Here is a 13471-nt window from a genome sequence, read left to right as displayed (position 1 = left end):
TAAAAGGGACCCTCATACACTGTCCGTGCGAATACAAATTGGTGCAGCCACTGCAGAAAACAATATGGAAGTTCCTCAAAAAATTAAAAATAAAAATACCGTATGATCCCAGTAATTCTACTACTGACTGGGCATTTACTCCAAGAAAACAAAAACACTAATTCAAAAAAATATACGCATGCCTATGTTTATTGCAGCATTATTTGAAAGAGAGAGAGTGGGAGAGAGAACTCACACACACAAGCAGAGGGAGGAGAAGAGGGAGAGAGAGAAGCAGACTCCCTGCTGAGCAGGGAGCCCGATGCAGGGCTCCGATCCCAGGACCCCAGGATCATGACCTGAGCCAAAGGCAGACACTTAACGGACTGAGCCACCTATTACAGGTGCCCCTACTGCAGTGTTATTTATTATAGCCAAGATATGGAAGCAACCCAAGTGTCCATCAACAGATGAATGGATAAAGAGGTGGTATATATATATACATATATACATATATACAATGGAATGTTAGTCATAAAAAAGAATGAGTTCTTGCCATTTGCAACATGGATGGACCTAGAGGGTATTATGCTAAGTGAAATAAATCAGGTAGAGAAAGACAAATACTATATGATTTCACGTATAAGTGGAATCTAAAAAAACAAAGAAACAAAAACAGAAACAGACCCACAGATAGGGTCTTCCAGAAGGGAAGGGGCTTGGGGGTAGGCAAAATGGGTAAAGGGGAGTGGGAGATACAGACTTCCATTTATGGAATGAATAGGTCATGGAGATGAAAGGTACAGCATAAGGAATATAATCAATGGTATTGATAGTACTTTATGGTGATAAATGGCAGCTACATTTACAGTGAGCATAGCATAACATAAACTTGTCAAATCACTAAGTTGTACGTTTGAAATTAATGTAACATGTCAACTACAATTTTTAAAAAATTGTTTTTAAAAAAGAAATTTTAAAAATAAAGTTTTTTAAATTAAAAAAAATAAAGTAGTGTTGCTTAAAAGGATGAGTTCTTAATCATCTGGAAAACACAGCTATTCAGAAATACGAACTGCCTGAGGGTTTCAAACAATTAAAGCTTGATAGATACTTCAAGCATATATTAACTAAAAATTACTACTGTCACTCGTGTTAAACAATAAGTGTCCTCGATTAGTTGTGCTAATTTTTCTTTCCTTTATTTTTTTAAACCATAATCGTATTTTTGAGATAGCCCAGGGTAGACTCCTCCCGGCCCACCCCACCATCCATGTATCCACAATCAGCATGAAATAAACAGGTAATATTCTTGGTAAGAAACTTCAAATTTTACAGAAAGATAAACAAATGAAAAGTACAAGTCTCCTTCCTAGCTTCTGCCCACCTCCTGCACCGGACGTTCAAATAGGACAGATGCAGACACACCTAGTTCCTCAGTCCCTTTCCTCGGCAATAAGCACTTCACAGGTTTGTATGCATTTTTCAAAAACAAATAATGCATATAAACACATGTCCTTTAGGAAACATAGTCACCACAGGACTTATCTGTTCCTCAGTTATCACTTTGCAATTTTAACACATGGGTTTTTGTTATTTTTCTCTTCTGCCTTCAAATTCTAAAAATTAAGCTTAAAAACTTCACCAAATTCTACTTCCTAAATATTCCTTTGTGTTAAAAACAAAACAAAACAAAAAGCTGAAATGAGTATCCCAATTTCTAATACTGATAGATTTCCTACCCAAAGACAGCAAGAATAGTAATTTCTTTTTCTCCTACAAAACCTTGGTTTTTAAACTGTAACTTAAGTTTTTCAAAGGGCACATTTTTCACATAATTCAATTCAAAATGTCGTTGAATATCTACTATGTGCAAAGCACTATGCTGTTGACAAGGCAGACACAGACCCTACCCAGGAGAGCTTGGTGCCAGTGTGGTCATGGGAGGGAAGGCGAGGGGACACAAACACTGTAATAACTTACCTGAGGCTGAAGAGGAGGCTGAGCGATACCTGGTAAAATGGTGAAATGTAAAGGAGAGCAATAGCTCTCCATCGCCTGGTAATGCAGACTCAGCTCTCACCTTTTTTTTTTTTTTAAGTATGGTGAGTTTTGTGCTTTATCCCATGTGAACTGACACAGACCTGTCTCTGCTGCATTTTTCTCAACATATATGACAAACAAGCAAGCGCCACCACCTGGCATTTCACAGTGAGGATGAAGTTTTAAACACACCTGCTCAGCTGTCCCACAGTTAGACAGCTGCTGGCACTACTCCCTATCTCAGCTTGGAGCAATGGACGTCGGTACTCACTCTTGTTTGCTTCCCAGCCTCCTCCCTGCTTCCTCATCACCACCTTCTTCCCTCCATTCTAAGCTGTCTGCGATTGACTGCTTCCAAAAGATTTTGATAACTACTAGATGACAATGGGACAGTGGACCTGGATTAGCATAATAATGCCAAAGGCCTGAAATGACAAAGGAAAGTCAAACAACCAACAGCACTTCTCATCACTGTGCAGATACTCTCACGTAGAGGGTTTTGCCTCTGTAATTCTTTCAAACGTACTCTTCTTACCTAAGGTAGCATGGGGTATAAAACCCTGGGGGTCCTACCAAGATCACGAAGGTAAAAAAGAAGTAAGAAGAATTCAGGTCAGGAAAGAGTCAATAAAGATCCATACTTTTCTAAAGTACAAAACTATATAATAGCTCTGAAGAGACATATAATCCTATATTGTCTTCACAACAAAGATGACAGTGTGATAAATAATTTTAGCTTTAGTATCTTAGTGATTATAAAAACGTTTTTATTCCAAATGATCCAGAACTCTAGAGAAATCTACCAACTTGTCCTTCCTCTCATCTCCATGGCTATCGGCCTCTCACGGCAATAACAAAAGACCGGAAGGAGAAAAAGGTACAAAATGTCAGCATGAGCAATGTTTTTCCATCAAGTCAGGCGCTTATATATAACATATCTGTGGATTTTTCATCGAAATATCTTCTTGCTTTTGGGCTGAATCTATAAATAAGACATTCGAATCACCAGGTAACAGTACCCATAAGAAAACAGAAACCACGTTAAACTGAAAGGGTTACCAGACGTAGATGTAGGATTAGGTTATTCTAATTACTACAAGTCTGACAGTACATCGCTTACACATTGCTTCTTGCTCCAAAATGTAATAATTTAAGATGTGAAAATTATCTATCTCTGATGAAAATTCTGGACTACGTTAACATTGAATAAAATATTTATTATGACTTTTTCTCCTGTGACATAAGCTTGTTTATTTTTCCCAGCTCTCCAAATGACACAGTTGCCGAACCTCTTTCAGCTGGTCTTGCCTGAAAATAATGAAAGATTAAAGATATTAGAAATAGGTAAATATACTCTACATTAAATCCCTTAATGCCATCATATATATATATTTTTAAAAACCCACCCTATGTAAATAAAAAGAAAATAAACATGAACCCACTAAATAAATGATTTGTCGTAATAATATTACCTGTGAATCATGGTATTTCCACCCTATCATGTAATAGATCTGATATGTGGCAGGTACTGAACCATCCTCATTTCTGTACATTTCTATAAAGACAAATAATGGTTATGATCTGAAAAAAATGGAAGTAGGAAGAAAAAAAATCTGCTCAATAAAAGTTATGTCCTCCAAAAAGAAATGGATATTGGGATACCTGGGAGGACTTCAAGAATGCCTCACATGAAAAATCAATGCTGAAAAGCTGATAGAACTAGCTAAGGGTTGTTTGGAAAAAGAATATGGAACCATAGGATCTGTGTTCTGAAAGGAAGGACAAGAAATCTGATGATGCCTTCATGGGAAAGGAGAAAAGTACTGGCAACTTTAAGGGATAAACATGGCAGGGCATGCGTTCCTCAGCGAGGCGCAGGTGGAAAGGACGGCCAGCTCACTTACCTCTGTACACGGCAGCCGCCGCCAACATCGTGTCTCGGTGCAGCAGGGCTTTTCTATTCCAAGCACAGTTACTCTCACCCATACCTAAAAATACACTACAGGCAGTTTTAGATAATACCGCCAATACCTTAGCTGCTCAAAGCCCAAATTTAACCTCTTCATCTCCAACAGTGTACCCGTCCCCATTCTCTAATAGATTGTGTCACTCTAAGGCAAAAACTACTGAAGTTTCTGGTTATTAAGACCAGAGACGAAGTCAAATTTCAGGAGGCAAGTCCCGTAAGCATGCCTCACTTGCCAACAGTGGTCTAAAGCGGGCCAGCTGGGCAAAAGCAAGGCAAGTGACCCTCCAGGTGAGTCATCAGGACTTGGCAAGTACCTTTCCAAGGACGCCACATTTTATGCCCCTTTTAGCTGCTCTTCAGAGGACAGGGCACTGCTCTAGTGCCTCACTCCATCCAAGCCAGAAATGTCTGTCTGATCGTGACACTTGGGAAAGGGCTCTGAGACTCGTTAGACAGTACCAAAACTACAAAGTGTTTTCAGATTTTACAATATCTTACTAATCCCAGATTAGGAAGAAATTATGTGCATTCTTTACAAGGGAACTTTTTTTAATGTTTTAAAATTTAGTCTTCTGGGGCACCTGGGTGGCTCAGTTGGTTAAACAGCTGACTCTTAATCTCAGCTCAGGTCTTGATCTCAGGGTTGAGAGTTCAAGCCCCAGACTGGAGCCAAGCCCAACTTGGAGCCTGCATACATACATACATAAAATTTAGATTTTTTTTTTAGATTTTATTTATTTATTTGTCAGAGAGACAGAGAGGGAGAGCACAAATAGGGGGAACAGCATGCAGAGGGAGAAACAGACTCCCTGCTGAGCAAGGAGCCTGATGAAGGACTCAATCCCAGGACCCCGGGATCATGACCTGAGCTAAAGGCAGATGTTTAATTGACTAAGCCACCCAGGCGTCCCTGGACTTTTTTTTCTTCAAGTTGATAGCTAAAAGCTAGGATTGATATTCTTCTACTGTTCATTAACAATTAGTGCTGTATATTTGATTTTTTTGCACATACTTAAAATTCCTTTGAAAGGCCACATTTTAAACTAGTCCACAAAATCAAAACAAATTTCAAAGATAAACTTTATATTTATTCTCTATATAAAATACCATCAAAAATCAGTTTACTTTTGTTTTCTATTTTCACAAAAAAAAACCAACAAACTTCCCAATATCAGTTGTTCTGTAGAAGTTTAAAAATAATAATCTTCCAAGTTTTCAATGGCCTTATTAAAAACAATCAACAAATCAGCTGTATAATAAATGAACCTTTTTTCTTCTCTCCAATCCCAAAAGGTTCCTACTATTCCTTAAGATAATGAATCTCTGACACTAAAAGCAATGTCCAGCATCCTGTGAGTACAACAGCCCCAATTCATGAAGAACAATAGACATAGGAACTAGACTGTCATAAAGAAAAAGGTGGATCTTTCTGTCACGACGCAGCTACTGACCTCAGACCAACTGCTGTGGGTCTTCCAGGTGGCCAGACCACAGGATCTCGGAAAGCATCTATAGCTATCATTACAGACCCATTACACAATCTAATTTAAAACATTCTCCTATATTGTGAGTATCAACCGTATCAAGTGACTAGAGGTAAACTGGGAGTTGGACTGAAAGAATCTATTGCTGATGATGGCTGTGGTGCTTTCATTTCCGTTCACCTTCCCAGTACCGTGACTGATTTATTACACATTAGACATAGGCAATACCAGTGGAAAACAGGTTTAATTTACTTAATGTAAATAATACATGAGGAGCGAGGGGCGGGGGAATATTTAATACACTAGAAATTCTAAAATGCCTTTTAAATAATTGGTATTAGATACACTAATTAAGATTATTAGGCATAATGTTCTTTCTGATACAGAAATTCAAGAACACTACTAGTAGTCAGTAACTCTGCTGCAAGGGCAGCATCCCCCTGCTTCACAAGAGAAACAAATCACCATACCAACCTTCCTTTCTCCTCACGGTAGCAGTGTGATGTGGTGCAGAAAGTCTAAATTTTGGGATCATAACCCCAGTTCGATCCTTAAATAATCTAGGGCAATCTCTCTGAACTCTAATTAAACTCAGTTTTATCATCTTCAAAATGGAATGATAGCACTTCATAATGCATCATGGTAGACCTTCACTGAAGACCACCTGGGAAACACACTCAGGAGCTTTTGACCAGCTCTGGGCTTTGGGATAACAGAAAAATCCAGGAAGCAAGTGACTGTTTAAGACTCTCACAGTGTTTTTAAGGTTAAGTTCAACTGCTTGTATAAAAATCTAATCTATTATGCTTTAGAAGGAACAATACTAAGTATTGTCTTTAAAAAACAAACTGAACTTACCTTAAAACTACTGTGAAAGCCTCCAAAACTTTTCATGCATTCATCAGCTGATACACAACTTGTTTTGTAAAATTAGGTCAACATTCTGGATTTTTTTCTGTGAATTAATAACAACGGCAGCTCAAATGAGAAACACTACAACCATCAAGAAAAATGTGTAACAATATAAAACATCAAAAACCAGTTTGAAGGTAACACAATCTTCCAGTAGGCAAACATACCTGGAAGTAGTCACCCAAGCTCCTCCCCTCTTCCATTCATCCCTGGACCACTCTCCTTCCCATCTCAGCTGCCTCTGACCTTTTAAAGGCAGAATGGCTGAGATTTCAGGATCTGAGTTAGGCTGCTACACTGGACTTAAATCCTGGATCTATCACTTATATCACCTTGGGCAAGTTACTTAATTTCTCTCTGTGCCTCAGTTTACTCATGTGTAACAAGAGAGATGAACTATGTTAGTTCTAGTCTTACTTTCCTCATAGAGTATGCTTTATAACCAATGCTGGAGGATAAGCTTTTTAACACAGTAATCTAACAGTCTCTCCTCTGCATGAAATGCTCCCCCCACAGTACCAGGCTCACCTGATAAAATCTAGAAGCCTCTGCTGGACTATCCTGCATCATTTCCCATCATCTCTCCATTCGACATATTCCAGCAATACAGAATTACTGTAGAGTTTCTTAATTAGGAAAGTGAAGGAAGTTGTTTATCCTCTCGCATCTCCATGAATTTACACAGACCATTCCCTTGGCTTGGAAGGCAATGCCCCAAACCTGTACCCACCCACTCACTCCTCCAGGCAAACTCATTTTAGCTTAGGCCCTGCCTCTTCTACAAAAGCATCCCTGACTCCATAAATAGATTGTTTTTCCCTATACTTTAAAACACAATTACCTCACTTTACAGTTAAATGCCTATGTCTCTCTCTCTATCTCTGTGTCTCTACTAGAGCACAAGCTCCCATAAGAAACTATGCATTTTCATCACTGGCACAATAGTTGGCACGTGGTAGATGTTCAATAAATGGTAAGTGAATGAATATAAAATCAACCATTTAATGTTTGTATCTACTTTGTTAAATATCACTTTTACAAGTCATCTTTACAAAATTCTTCTTAATCCTAAGGATAGGAGACTCAAAGACTAAAATATATGATTTATGTAAAAGGCTTCATAGTAAAAATAAGAGAAGCATTGCCAAAGCCTCTTAAGGTAAATATTAGGCAACAGGTCCTCAAATAAATGACCAATTTAAAACCCTTGGGGGAAGCGGGGGTTATCAACTGGATAGTGGCATGAGGCAACCTTCTGAGGGGGCTGGAAATGTTCTAGTCCTTGTCTGGTTAGTGATTAAAAATACAAGCAACTATACAGTTAAGATTAGAGCATTTTACTATGCTAACTTCAATGAAAAAATAATGCACTGTACAGATCAAGTAGGCAGTATTGGATTTTGGATTCAAATCCTAATTCCAGATCCCGTGTGACCATGAACTAGATACTTCTCAATGTCTCTATTTGCTCATCTGTAAAATTAGGATATCAGAAAATGTCACAAAACCACACGCAGCACAGAGTAAGTTCTGTATTTTTTAATCAGTGAGTAGTAACCTTTTCCAACTGATGCATCTAATTTCTAGTCTCTTTCTTGCTTCTCTCTTGAAATGAATCATGAGCATAGCATTTATTATATATCAGAATAAAAATAAATGCTGCATTTGAGAAATATTTTTATCATTAGAGTCTGAATGATACATCATTGGCCCACCACCACCTCTCAAGTCTTTGGATGAAGGGACTCTGTGATTATGTCATTGGAAGCCAAGTGTTTGGGGCAGAGCTGGGGAGAGGATATGTGATTTATCATCAATCCCCTGTCATCTCAAGTACACATGCTATAAGCTGCCAATCCCTGTATTAAATTATAATGAACAAAGAGTGACTCAAATAGTTAGGTTTTCAGCTACATATCTTTCTTGTTGTAAAGCCAACAGAAGTGCCATTCTCAGAGGAAGCTGGATGATGGGTAAAATGGACTGTTAGAAATGGGCAGCCAAAAGTAGAGGCAGGTAAGAGAGTGCCAGAGCAGGAGTCAAGAAGGCAAGGGTTTGGCACCTAATTCTGCCACTAACGGACAAGTGTTCCCTTTAGGCCTAATATTCCTTACTTGTAATAGAGAGATAAAGTAGTTACCAGAAGACTACTGAGAGAAGCAACTGCAATGGCGTTTAAGAAAAACTATAAATCTGTAAACAACTGCAAGCTATTCAGTCTTATAAATCTCTTGCTTATATCATCTTATCATTTTTCAGGATCCAGATTAAGGTTCCCCTAGGTAAGCACAGTTCTAGTTTCAACGAACACACCTTTAATCACTTCAGCTTCCCTCATTCATCAAAACTGCCTATGCCGTTTGTGTAAGAAAGTCAAAGCTCATAATTTCTGAGGCAAGTTGAAGCGCTCCTCGGAGAAAATCACTTCTCCAGCAGCCCCCTGCGTGGCAGATGTGTATGTCTGCGTACCTTACCTCTTTCAGAATTGGGAGGTAAGGGTTTGTATCCTTGTTGCTCCTCAAAGCCTCTTCCAGGCCATTTTCTCTAACTTGTTAAAAACCCTTGCCCTGCTGAGACCCACACTATTTGGCCGTCACCCTCTCCTACTCCTGCTTGCTGTGAGACACAGACATCAGGATCCCAGTCCCTGTTCTCATTCTTCGGAGGGTTGGCGCCTGGTTCAGGTTCCATCTGTACCCCAAGTCCTACCACCACCCTAGGTGACTTCAGTGTTAATAATCACCAGTACCATGGTCTCTAAGATTTTTTAGTCTTCCCACCGCTAATGGTTCTCCATTACTCTGCCTCTGCCATCAAAACTGTAATACATCCAGACGTGTCCTCCTTTCACACAGTCACTGTATATTAGGTTCCTAACGGCTCAGTATCAGGCCATGTTCTCTTCTCACTTCACGCTCTTGTTCCAGGCAATTGCTTCAAATACCACCAATTCACAAATGACTCATGATATTTTAACCAGGCAATCACCTCCTCTAAAACGACATACCCACACACCCAGCCACCTACTTGACATCTCCTCTTAGACATTTCACAAGCACTTCAAACCCAAAATACCCACATGTGAACTCAAGAGGTATCCCTGCCCATACTTGGTCTTCTACTGTTTTCTCTGTCAATAAAGGGGCACCGTCTATCTGGCTGTGTGAGCCAGAAACTCAGCAGTTATGTTTGAAATAGCTCTCTTGACTCACCCTCATGTAACCCATCAGTAAGGAATGTCAAATTTACATCCTAATTATCTCTAGAATCCATTTACTTGTCTCACATCTCCACTGCCACCACCTTAGTCCAAGCCACCATCATTTCTCAATAAGCTTTACAGCAATGAGTTTCCCTACTAGTTGATCTGCCAATCCATTTTATCCAAAATGCAAATCTGATTGACTTCCCCCCTCTCCCTCCATTAAATGCCTCAAAGGGGTTTTAAGATAAAGACAATCTCAACAGGGACTGTAGGGTGCCCATCTACTCACAAATTTCATTATTTAATTCTCTCCTTTTTATTCCCTGTACTCTAGCCAAAATGCCCTGCTCTCAGTACTTGCCATGTTCTTTCTTGCCACAGAGCCTTTGCACATGCTATTCTCCCTGCCTGTGATTCACTTTCCTCCCCTCTTCGCCTAGTTAACTCATTTTTTAGAGTACAATCACCACTTCCTCAGACAAGATTTTGCTGACTCTCTCCGACTAGGACTTATCCCTCTAATAAACCACAATCCTATACTAACTCAACTACCCGCTTTCTTGTGCTTGGACCTGACCTGCCAACTGTTGCTGAAGAAAGTCCCGGATGTGCTCTACCAGCCTCAGATGCACCCTTCAAGAAAGACCCACCATCTTTTTAGAGGCAATCATAGCACCACGCACCTCAATTTTGTAGCACTTACCAAAATTCCAATTTAACATTTATTTTTATGGCAGCTGCATGATGTCTGCCTCACCCATTTTATTTTATAAGCTCCAGGAAGACAGTCTGTTTTCTCCTCACCAATGTATCCCTAGTGCGTAGCCCCAGTACCTGCCATTGAGTCTGCTCTCAAAATATGACTCTCAAATGGAGACTAAACATTCTTTAAAGTGCCTTACCTTGTAAATCTTCCATCAATTCAAACATCCCAGGATAGTTAACCTGAATTTCATCAGTATCCTATTTAAAAGAAAAAGGAGTAATTTACTTGACATTCATCATAAAAGACCCATATTTGAAAACAGGCCACAGAGATTACCAGACCAATTTCTCATGGTAAACAGGAGTCTTCTTTATAATACTCTTCATAGATGTCAAGAGAAATTTCTAAGAGAAATTCTAAGAGAATTCTAAGAGGAATCTTCCTAAAACTCCATCAACCCAGTTCTAGTTCTCTCCTTGGAAACAACACAGAACAAGTCTATTTTGTATCTGCAAACCATCACCCTCTTCTTCAAACCATCACCCTCTTCTTCAAGTCTCTGAACTCTTCCAGGACACTGTCAGCTTTTAGATGGAAGAGTTAGTCTTCTGGACAAAATTTATAGATTTATAGATCCTTACGCATCCTTACTATGTTACTCTGTACATTGTCAGTATTAGTGTCTTAAAATGTGGCACCCAGGGGCACCTGGGTGGTGCAGTGATTAAGCATATGAATCTTGGTTTCCGCTAAGGTTGTGATCTCAGGGTCATGAGACTGAGCTCCACGTCGGGCTGTGCTCAACTCGGAATCTGCTTGGAATTCTCTCTCCCTCTCCCCTACTCTCTAAAAATCTTAAAAAAAAAAAAAAAAATGTGGCCCTCAGAATCAAGCCAAATAGAGTCATATCCCAAGATGTGTCCAATTTGCTTCTAAAAATGCAGTCACACTGCACTAGCTTACTTGGGAGACAGGCACACCACTGGCACATACAGTTTATTTCTCAAATGGACTTCAGGGCAATTATGCTCCATTTTTTCTGAAGCCTGATACAAGAGTTTACTATTGGTACAGTGGCAGAGACTACTGATGCTCCCCAGATATCCGGGTGTTCCTTGATACTTCCCAGCCCCCGAAAGCCATTTCTTCTGGCCTACCACAGCAAAAGAAAAGGAGAGAAAAAGGTAATAAAGAGCTAGTGAGCCTTTCTCAGGCCATCCCTTTTGCTGCGGTAACCTCAGAAGATGCAAGGACCAGGTGGCACAACTACAGGATGGAGATAAGCTGCCCAACCAGCACAGGACTGTAATGTCATAAAATTCTGTGTTAAGCACGAAGATGTAGGAGTGTCTATATTGGAAATTAGCCCCCAATACAGGACACATACTTTTTTTTTTTCCAAGTTTGGTATCAAAATGCTGCACGTATCTCAAACTTCATTTTATTTGCACTAACCACTTTTGAAGTGTCTAGATCTTTTCGTGTTTTGTAACTTTATCTAATGTGCTCATTATTCCTCCTAATTTTGGACTTCAATGTTGAACAGAATCTTAAGTATAAAACCCAAAGAACGCTTATCAAAAACATCCATTCTGGGGGCGCCTGGGTGGCTCAATTGGTTAAGCATCTGCCTCTGGCTCAGGTCATGATCCCAGGGTCCTGGGATCGTGTCCCATATCAGGCTCCCTGCTCTGCAGAGAGTCTGCTTCTCCCTCTGCCCCTCCCCCGCCACACGTTTTTTCTCTCTTTCACTTTTTCTCAAATAAATCTTAAAAAAAAATCCATTCTAATTCCCAGAGAAATGAGAAACAAAATGACCACTTTTTTTAACCTTAGAGATACAAAACAAAGTATAAGCAAGAGTTCCCATATTCCTATATTGTTGATGGAGCATATAAATTGATGCTACGTTTGGAAAGTCATCTGACCCTATCTATCAAAATTTCAATGTATAGATTCTTTGACCCAGCAATTTCATTGCTAGTAATTGACCTCACAGATGTGCCAAGATTATGTGAAAGGAAATTCATTGCAGCACTGTTTGAAATAGCAACAAAATAACAATGAAAAACCAAAAAACGAGCTGTAAATAATCTAAATGCCCATTAACAGAGAACTGGTTAGATACAGTATATCTATTTAATGAAATACTATACAGCTGTTAGAAAATGTGGTAGATACATGTAGGGGAAGATCTCCAAGCGCTATTAACTAGGCCACTTGGGTGGCTCAGTCTATTAAGTGTCTGCCTTCAACTCAGGTCATAATCCCAGGGTCCTGGGATAGAGCCCGGCATCTGGCACCCTGCTCAGCATGGAGTTGGCTTCTCCCTCTCCCTCTGCTCCCCTCTGTCAAATAAATAAATAAAATCTTAAAAAAAAAAAAAAAAAAAAAGATACGCTATTAACTAAAAAAACCCTAAAGAGTGCTTATAGAAAAAAAAAATCAAGAGTGTATACATTGTTGCATATGCAGGTCTAAATGACATAGTTTTATAGTGGTCTATGATGAAGAATTATTCTGAAAGGATATACACAAAATAATGGTCATCTTTGGGGAGAGGGACCAGGTATCAGAAGTCAGGAGGAGGAGACTTCTTTTCACTTTAGACCTGCTCTGTTTATCTCAGTCTATCCATGTATTTTTTAAAATTTCCTTTTTCTTGTTAACATATGCATGACCATGTTGTATGGGCACTTTTTAATAAGACCATCTCTGGGTAGTCAATTTCTTCTCTATATTTTTCTACCTTAGGAAACTGTTTTTTAAAAGAGATCATAAGATTAAAAACAAAATTCCTTCTAGCCTAATACCTAGCCATTAAGGAATATCTTTCTAAAACAATCTTTCAATGAAACTAAAAGCACTATCTCCATCTCAATCAAAAGAATACCACAAAAGCTTTGTCAAAGTCCTTATTCAAATTAAGATGGACCATGTCTGCAGTGTTCTCCTAATACATTAGTCTGGCAACTCTATTCTAAAAGGAAATGATCCTCATTCAGAATGCCCACTAACTCTGAAAATAATTCACTATGAAAGTCATATAAATGTAAACAGGCAAATCTTGAATTCACTTTAAAAATAAAAATCCACTGCAGTATAAAAATGATATACCTAATGTTTGCAACATAAACCTGCATAACTGATTTTATAAGCTTTTTGGGATGAGA

General features: G+C 39.1%; 1 protein-coding gene across 6 annotated transcripts in view; it reads right to left on the bottom strand.

Moving 5' to 3' along the window:
• Positions 1–2771: 2771 nt before the first annotated feature.
• The window catches only part of NDUFAF5 (NADH:ubiquinone oxidoreductase complex assembly factor 5), a 28068-nt gene continuing 17368 nt past the window's right edge, over positions 2772–13471 (bottom strand). For 2 of the 6 annotated variants that reach the window (XM_026503009.4, XM_026503010.4), the window contains 4 exons: positions 10495–10555; positions 3927–4010; positions 3495–3577; positions 2772–3330 (listed from right to left, as the gene is read on the bottom strand). In XM_026503009.4, coding sequence (XP_026358794.1) covers positions 3241–3330; positions 3495–3577; positions 3927–4010; positions 10495–10555 — 318 coding nt within the window. In that variant the 3' untranslated portion in view covers positions 2772–3240. Of the gene's footprint in view, positions 3331–3494; positions 3578–3926; positions 4022–6333; positions 6431–6915; positions 7014–10494; positions 10556–13471 lie in introns of those variants that run through there. The other 4 variants (XR_007190711.2, XR_003317187.4, XM_044385677.3 and 1 more) reach the window with 4 other exon arrangements.

The sequence above is a fragment of the Ursus arctos genome, unplaced genomic scaffold, assembly GCF_023065955.2.
Source record: "Ursus arctos isolate Adak ecotype North America unplaced genomic scaffold, UrsArc2.0 scaffold_16, whole genome shotgun sequence".
Lineage (NCBI taxonomy): Eukaryota > Metazoa > Chordata > Mammalia > Carnivora > Ursidae > Ursus > Ursus arctos.
This window is presented reverse-complemented; position numbering and strand designations above follow the sequence as displayed.